An 8964-nucleotide genomic window follows, 5' to 3' on the forward strand; every position below is an offset into this window, starting at 1 on the left:
AGTAGTAGTAGTAGTAGTAGTAGTAGTAGTAGGTCATTATTCTCCTGTTATTTACACTCTTCTGTTGTTTTTCTTTCTTTTCTTTCACTTCTTCTCTTCATCCTTCATGTGCCTTGTTCTTTTTTCCACGTGTCAGGTTCACACATGTTCTCCAGTTTCTTTCATCAACATTTTTTTAGGTGTGAGTTTTTTCCTCCTTGTAGTTCCATCTCCTCTGTCACTCCTTGCATTTTCTCTCGTTTTTTTTCATTTCTGTATATATTCCTCTTCCTCCTCGTCCTGTTCCTGTTCCTCTTCGTTCAATCCCTACCTCCTTTTGTATCTCCTCCGTCCTATGATTCTTTCAAGAGGGAGGTTTCGAAACTCTTACCGACTGACTTTGAGTGACACTTCTGATCTTTCATTTGGGACTAACACCTCAGATATTTTTTTCTTTCTGTCCTTGGCCAGTGTCCAGCTTACACATAAAAACCAGGAAAAGAAACGCTTGCATAGACACAAGTGAACGAAAGAATATACAGTTTACTTTTCTCTTCTATTAAACAGACTCCAAAACCAAAAATGTCTAATAAGTTATACGTAACCTTGAGAAAAAAAAGTAGTCCAGGTAGCAGTGAAAGGGTTAGCGATGTAATTACCTGCCTTGATATCCAACTATCGTACGCTGAGCCGAGCAGTACCAGGTGTAATTACCCTAAACAACAACACCCCTGGCCACCATAAACCAGCCCCAGTGTAGGTAACTCGCTCCACGCACACCAGTAAGCGTCGCGTAAGCCAGACAAGTCGCATCCTAAAACACAGTAATCCGCGTAACTGAAGGAGACTCAAACCATACGCAACCTGACTCCACGCGACAAGCTCCTTCGTAAACTTGGCGGCGAGTGTCGAGGTGTGAGCGGCGACACTGTGCAAGGTGAGCGGTGAGTCTTGAAGTGCTCTATGAAGTATGTGATATCTGGGACACAGGGTGAAGGGTCAGTATATTTTATCACTGACTTGTTTTTCTATTTTTTTCCTCGTTTTTAGGGGTTTTTTTCAGATTATCATTTTTTATTTTCATGTTACCTTTTTCCATCATCTGGGCCTCAGCATAAAGGTTCTGAGTCATCTTATCATTTTTTTTCTATTTTTCTTTCCTGGTTTCTTTTTTTTTTTTCTATGTGTTTTCTCGCTGTTAATCTTGGTGTTTTTCATGTTATTTTTTTTATATCTTCTTTTTCTCCTTCTCTTTAATTTTTTTTCTTCACTGTCTTTTACTTTTCTTTATCTTTTTTCTTTATTTTATTCTTATCTTTACTTTTTTCTTAACCTTTTCTTTTTTTTTTTTTTTTCTTCACTTTTTCTTTTTTTTTTTCTTTTGATCTCTTCTCATCTTTTCCTTGTCCAACTTTTTCTTTTGTTTTCGTTTTCATTTACATTTCTTTCTTTACTTCCTTATTCTCGTTTCCATTTCAACTTTTTCTTCTTCTTTACGTACCACAAACACCGGACAAGACCGAAATATAGCAAAAAAAAAACATGCCAAAGGTAAAAATAAGAGGAATCAAGACACCTGGACTATTTACCTATTTAACCCCTTCAGTACTGGAACGCATTTTTACCTGGAGATTTGTGTACGATTCAGACCATTTTGCTGACATTAGGAAGGTTCTATGAAGGTTAGAGATTAACCCCTTTCAGTACTGAGACGCAATTTTAATTTGATTTTGAGGTGTGATTAGACGATTTTATTGACATTAGGAAGGATCTATGGAGGTCAGATGATTAATAGCCACAGTCTTCACTATTTTCATCCCAACATAAGTTTCTGAAGCTATATAAAATCACCAAATAGTAAGCAGAATGAATATGAAAACGCGTCATGGTATTCAAGGGGTTAATGGCTACAGTCTTCACTATTTTAATCCCCACTAAAGTTTCTGAAGCTGTATGAAAATCACCAAATAACAACCAAAATGTAAATAAAAACGAGTCCTGGTGCTGAAGAGGTTAACAGTGGAACCATGCGCACGGGTTCGAATCCTGGCCACGGTCCGAGTGTAGGTTGGGCTTCCTCACTCGGGGCAACGGTTTCCTAGCGGGTAGGCTTTGAGATAGGAGGTACCTCAAAAAAGCATCTCCTTTAGTCCATAAATTCCCGTGAAAAGCCCACATGGTATAAAAAAGATAAAAAACAAGGTCTCGGTGTTCGCCTTTAGAAACAGTTGAAGACCAAAGGGAAAACATATGAGAGAATTGGAGAGTTTACCAGCGACAGTGAGCGAGACACGTGTTACATCCCCAGCGTCAGTGTCCACGTGTCAATCCAGCAAGTAATTGACAAGACAGATTTACGGAAGGGAATGATGGATGCAAATATATGAGCATACTTTACACAGGAACTGCCACGTGTACAGCGGATGGATTCAAGCAGGTTTTCTTGATTTTCTTTGTAATTTTGTCATCTTCCGTGCTAAACCTTAGAATTCTTTATCTATTTCTATATTTCTCTTATCTATAGTTACTCTCTAATTTTGGATAATCTTTTTTCTTATCATTTTTATCTTTCCGCGTACTAAACCTTAGAATTCTTTGTCTGTTAATGTATTTCCTATAATTGATCTCTATTTTTTGTTGTCATTTTTATAGTCTTTTTTCTTCTCTATCTATATACTTGACACTTTTCTAATTTCAGATCATCTTGTTGGCTTTATCATCTACCTCCTTTCTACCTTTTTTTTATCTACTTTTATTTACTTTTCAACCACATAGCGAATAGAAAGAAAATTACCTAAAAGTCACGAACACACAATACACACATACATACATACATATATACAAACAGTATTGCCAAACCCATACGTAATAAATTTGCAACAGTAAGGAAAAAGACAAATACAGCATGGATAAGAAGAATAAGAACATAGATGGGGATTTTTCGTTAATAGATGCTTGAGATAGATAAATGGCTGGGTGGGATCACTAAATGGATGAATGGATGGCTAGGTGAGATCGCTACATGGAGGAATGGATGAATGGATGTCTAAATTTACCACTATATGGATGAATAGATGAATGGATGCTTACGTAGATCGCTATATGGATGGATGAATAGATGGATGGATAGGATTTTGTAAAGAAAACACCAAAACTAGTGGCAATGCTTTACTTATGGATGAGCAGATGGACCAATGGATAAATAAAAGGAAGGTATGAAAGATAGCTAGAGGAAAGAATGGAGAGAGAGAGAGAGAGAGAGAGAGAGAGAGAGAGAGAGAGAGAGAGAGAGAGAGAGAGAGAGAGAGAGAGAGAGAGAGAGAGAGAGAGAGAGACCACTATAAAGCTTTCTACATCCTGCTGATCAAATCCCAGTGTAAAATGCGACACAAGAAACCCGACAATACAATCTCCCTTTACTCAGACTAAATTAATTACTCCCACTCTCAAGCAACAGAAATCAGAAAAGGGATAAACTTCAGCCATTAACTCACCACTTCACGTTTTTCACTTAATTCTCATCGTTTTTCACTTAATCCCTCACTTATCTCCTAGCGGCGAACGGGCGCATTACAAAAGCACGGATTCGAAAAGATTAACAAATTCGAAACTCACCCTTAATGCAGTTACAAAAGCGCGCCAAGAATATTCCCTATGACTCGCTATTTCAATAAGTTTCGTTTGGTGTGTCTTAATGATTCACAAAGTGTTCACTGTTGTTGTAGACAATTATATATCACCAAACTCAAGATATCCTCCAGTGCTTTGGGCTGAAATCCCCTCACATACCAGGCGTACAAACAATGCTGCGGAATCTTTCCATGCTCATTTTAATGAGCAATTTTATACTTCCCATCCATCTATATATGCATTCCTAGACGTTCAAGTGAAGCTCCAGAGTAATACCTACATAAAGATGAGGAGTATCAGTAAGTCTGCAACAATGAAGAAACCTGAACAAAATAGGAACGAATATGCTATTTCCCAGTACATCAAATATATTTCAGGAGCAACAGAGACACACAACTATATGAAGAGCTTGGCTAACAAATTCAGAGCAAACACAAAACTGTAATAATCGAGGTGTATGACGAATATTTTATTACATAAACTGGTTTTATGGACACAGTTTTTACATGACGAATATAGGATTATATAAAAGTGTTTTTTATAAAGGACTGTAAGGACAAGCCTGTACTGAGGTGCAAGAAGAGTATACTTACAAGGACAAGCCTATACTTACTTGAAAAAAATAAATGAATAAATAAAAAAATATATATATGTATACATATATATATATATATATATATATATATATATATATATATATATATATATATATATATATATATATATATATATATTTTTTTTTTTTTTTCCTGCTTAAAAATCCTACTTCCACCTCCCCGTGATATATATATATATATATATATATATATATATATATATATATATATATATATATATATATATATATATATATATATATATATATATATATATATATATATATATATATATATGATCTGGCTAACAGAAGAGGTGAGCGATCGTTAATGAACGTATAAACAATCGGACTTAGAGGCGAGTGATAAAACGCGCTCGTGACTTAATATTTTGCCGCGCTTTTGATAGCAATATATCAGCAACGTTTGTCGAGCTTTTGATATGCCAATCCGCGCTTTCGTAAAACGCCTGGCGCCACACATGATATTGTAGACCAGACAAATAGTAATATCACTCACTCAATCACTTATCCACCAAGCCTTTAGAGAGAATTATTCGTTTTAACTGGTAGATTCAGCAGGAGTCATTGATGCCGCTAATATCCACAAAGCAATCACAAAAAGCGGCTCTTCTATTAATTACCGGACATGTTAGTGAAATAGTGACGCGCGCGTGTGTGTGTGTGTGTGTGTGTGTGTGTGTGTGTGTGTGTGTGTGTGTCATGTAGATCAGGTGTGGTAATGTTGTGTGGTAGCTTTAATGAAGTTAGTGACAATAAGATATGACAGTCTGTATCGGAAGTCAGGTTTGAAAGTCAGGTTTGGAAGTCAGGTTTGGAAGTCAGGTTTTTGGAAGTCAGGTTTGGAAGTCACGTGTGGCTTTCCGGTATGGCGATCAGGTATGGTGAAGTAAAGCAGTCAGGTATGGGACTCAGGTTTGGTAATGTAACGTGGCAGTGAAATGTGAGCGAGGTGTGTGTGAGAGAGATGTGGCGGTCAGGTGTGTGAAGAGCGAGTGGCAAGCTCAGTTGTGAAGCAGTGACAACCCTTACATACATACGTGTCTATCAGAAGCACACCAATCACCTTCATCAATGAGAAACAGAGGAGTTAGATACGTATGTCAATCAGATGTATAGAGATCAGGTGTGTGGCGTCAGGTGTGTAGCAATCAGGCGAGGCAATCAGAGGTGAGGTAATCAGGTGGAGTAATGGTGCTAACACAACCAAGGCTCATTAAGTCTTGCAAGGGGTTAAAGGCAGTTTTGGGAATCATACTCTAATCACATGCCCTTAACCACCTCCACTAATTGGCTGGTTTGGGAACGATTGGCATTACTGGCTGGTAATCAAACGAGTAATCACTACATTATGGCCACTGCTGCCACTTTAACTCTGCCCTACATCACATTTCACTACACATGTTGCCTTTACATTAAACATATCCTGGTTTGATTGCATATACCTTGCCATCAGCTCTTTACACCTGCTAACCGTTGTGACAGATATGAACGCAGCTATCATGGAAACGGGCATAGGTGATGATATTTACTTTTTTCATCATTTTTAATATAGTATGCATCCCTTTCTGATTAAACACACCTTGATATCAGCTCACACCTGCTGGCCGTTGTGACAGGTATGAACGCGGTAACATGGTAACGATTATAGGTTGTTGATAGTATTTCGTTTTTTTTTCTTTTCCATACTATTTACACATTTCTGATCATACGTACACCTGCCTATCAGCTCTTCACACCTATTAATCGGTGTGGTGGGTCTGAATGGGATATCGCGGACTCAGGCAAAAGTCCTCATATTAATCAGATTACGTATTAATATTGTACCACTGGGGCTAAAAAGATTTATGGAGTCGCGATACACGGGAACAAAAGGTGAACAAACATGGTGCCCACCTCACTAATATAAGAGTTGGCCATTATTTACAGTCTTTCTCCCTTTCATTGGTGGATTTTGGAATTTTGTCTATCTTTGTGTTACTCCTTCCGATGACCTGCATTACTTCACGAGAATATCATGACATCAACTCAAACTAAATTTTCCTTCACTTTAAAAAATCTTCCTTTTTTTTCCTTTAGGAGCAGCGACTAAGTGAGCTTTTTGCTCCACATCTTACGTGTCCCTGGAAGCAAAATGTGATTAAGAATAGTGGTTAACTGCATTATAGAATCTAGGGTAAAAGGCGCGAGACAATAAAGAAGAAGACAAGGATATACTACTGGTACATTTTGTTGGTTCCAGTGATGAATTTTAGGCTTCATCTCTTGGGTGCACACAAGACACTCTCATTAGTACTGCAATCACAGGACTTGAATTTTCTGAGGCACTCACTAACAGCTATACTCTCTCTAGTGAGGACCATAACTTTCCCCCTTATAACTGACTGTCGCATGATAACTTGATAATCTTTCCGGCACAAGCTTCTCTTTAAACCTAGACTCTTTTTTCACCTCTGCTTTAAACTATGTCCTTTCTTTCTGAGCAGTCAGTAATGTACCGCCCACTTTACAAAACCTTAGACTTTCCCTCAGAGCCCAAGGTCAGGGAGTTTATCGTTCCTGTAAATTGCATTCTTTCTTTCTGTACATAAAGTTAATGCATCTATCACGCCTATAAAACTGAACACTATCTTTGTGAATAGAAACTGCGCGACTCTGAATTTATCTCAAAACTGAACAATTTCTTCCTGTACGTAAACCAACATGAATTTACTCAAAGTAGGTTATTTTTGGTGCATGGATTAGCAGTTACTTATAACATGATACTATATTAAACACACGTCTAGGTAAAAAAAAAATAAATAAATAAAACTCAGCATCCAGACCCAGCTAACCTTTCCTTTCTCCTGAAGTATGCAAGCCATATCTCTCTCTCTCTCTCTCTCTCTCTCTCTCTCTCTCTCTCTCTCTCTCTCTCTCTCTCTCTCTCTCTCTCTCTCTCTCTCTCTCTCTCTCTCTCTCTCTGTGTGTGTGTGTGTGTGTGTGTGTGTGTGTGTGTGTGTGTGTGTGTGTGTGTGTGTGTGTGTGTGTGTGTGTGTGTGTGAGAGAGAGAGAGAGAGAGAGAGAGAGAGAGAGAGAGAGAGAGAGAGAGAGAGAGAGAGAGAGAGAGAGAGAGAGAGAGAGAGAGAGAGAGAGAGAGAGAGAGAGAGAGACAGACAGACAGACAGACAGACAGACAGACAGACAGACAGACAGACAGACAGACAGACAGACAGACAGACACACACACACACACACACACACACACACACACACACACACACACACAGATAGAGAAACCTTATCAAAACAGCACCCATTAAAATATCAAGTAACCCACCACCACTACGTCTCGCTTCCTCACAGTTTCCAAGACGATGAAGGAGCTGAACCTGTCGTGGAAGAATGACGACCCCATCAAGATGTACAAGAACATGCGGATGCCTCAGTTCGAGATGGAGCAGATCGTGCCCACCACATGCCAGGAGTCCTTCCAGATCGGTGAGTACTGACACTCTCTCACTCACGTCATTGGTATCCGGGATTGTGTGGGATTGGTGACTGACTTCATCCTCTCACTTACTTACTGGTATTTGTACTTTTAGAGGATTGGTGATTGGTGATTGGTCATTGTGGTGATTGGTGATTGACTTCTCCTTTTACTTATATTGCTATCATTCGTGTCTTTGTGGGATTGGTGATTGGCTTCCTCCTTTTACTCATATCACTGACATTCGTGATTTTATGGGATTGGTGATTGGTGATTGTTGATTTGTAACGGACGCCTCTTCTCACTTGTATTACTGGTATTTCTTGTCTTTTTGGGATTGGTGACTGGCTTCCTACTCTTACTTATATCAATGGGAATCGTAAATTTAGGAATTGGTGATTGGTGATTGGTGATTTGTAACGGACTCCTCTTCTCACTCATATCACTAGTTCGTGTCTTTGTGGGATTGGTGAGTGACTTCAATCTCTCACTCATATCACTTCCATTCGTAATTTTAGAAGATTAGTGATTGGTGATTGGTGATTGTGGTGACTGGTGATAGTATTTCTTGTCTTTGTGGGATTGGTGAGTGACTTCCTTCTCTCACTCATATCACTGCCATTCGTAATTTTAGAGTATTAGTGATTGGTGATTGGTGATTGGTGATTAACTCCTCTTCTCATTCATATCACTAGCATTTCTTCTATTTGTGGGATTGGTGAATAACTTCCTCCTCTCCCTCAAATCGCTTCCATTCGTGATTATAGAGGATTGGTGACTGGTGATTGGTGATTACTAATGGACTCCTCTTCCTCTCTCACTCAAAACACTGTCATTCGTGATTTAAAGGATTGGTGAGCAAGACTTTCCTTCTTCATTAATGTGTGTGTGTGTGTGTGTGTGTGTGTGTGTGTGTGTGTGTGTGTGTGTGTGTGTGTGTGTGTGTGTGTGTGTGTGTGTGTGTTTATCTTGTTGTTATTGTTACTTTTTACTTTTTTTGTGAAGGTTATTTGGTGGAGGTGCTTTCTCTCTCTCTCTCTCTCTCTCTCTCTCTCTCTCTCTCTCTCTCTCTCTCTCTCTCAATTCTTCGTTAGTCTCCTGCCGTGTAATGACGTGAGGGCGCCGCAATCCCAGAGGCGGGGACAGGAGTGATAACAAAGGGAACAAAGACGCGTATCGAGGTGTTTACAGAGCAGTGAGGCAGGTCGTGCACGTCCATTTAAGCCTTCACGATGCTGTACCTTCTAGCGGCGGGAAACACACTAAGCTC

The 8964-nt window shown here is 39.0% G+C and overlaps 2 protein-coding genes across 4 annotated transcripts in view; one reads left to right on the forward strand and one right to left on the reverse strand.

Annotated features, from left to right (window-relative positions):
* LOC123519408 (glycine receptor subunit alphaZ1-like) overlaps positions 1–8964 on the forward strand; it is a 580495-nt gene that overhangs the window by 421389 nt on the left and 150142 nt on the right. For all 3 annotated transcript variants that reach the window (XM_045280690.1, XM_045280689.1, XM_045280691.1), the window contains exon 7: positions 7571–7705. In XM_045280690.1, coding sequence (XP_045136625.1) covers positions 7571–7705 — 135 coding nt within the window. The remainder of the gene's footprint in view (positions 1–7570; positions 7706–8964) is intronic.
* The window catches only part of LOC123519409, a 401725-nt gene that overhangs the window by 215573 nt on the left and 177188 nt on the right, over positions 1–8964 (reverse strand). The gene's annotated exons all lie outside the window — the stretch shown is intronic.

Source organism: Portunus trituberculatus, chromosome 45 (genome assembly GCF_017591435.1).
Source record: "Portunus trituberculatus isolate SZX2019 chromosome 45, ASM1759143v1, whole genome shotgun sequence".
Classification (NCBI taxonomy): Eukaryota; Metazoa; Arthropoda; class Malacostraca; order Decapoda; family Portunidae; genus Portunus; species Portunus trituberculatus.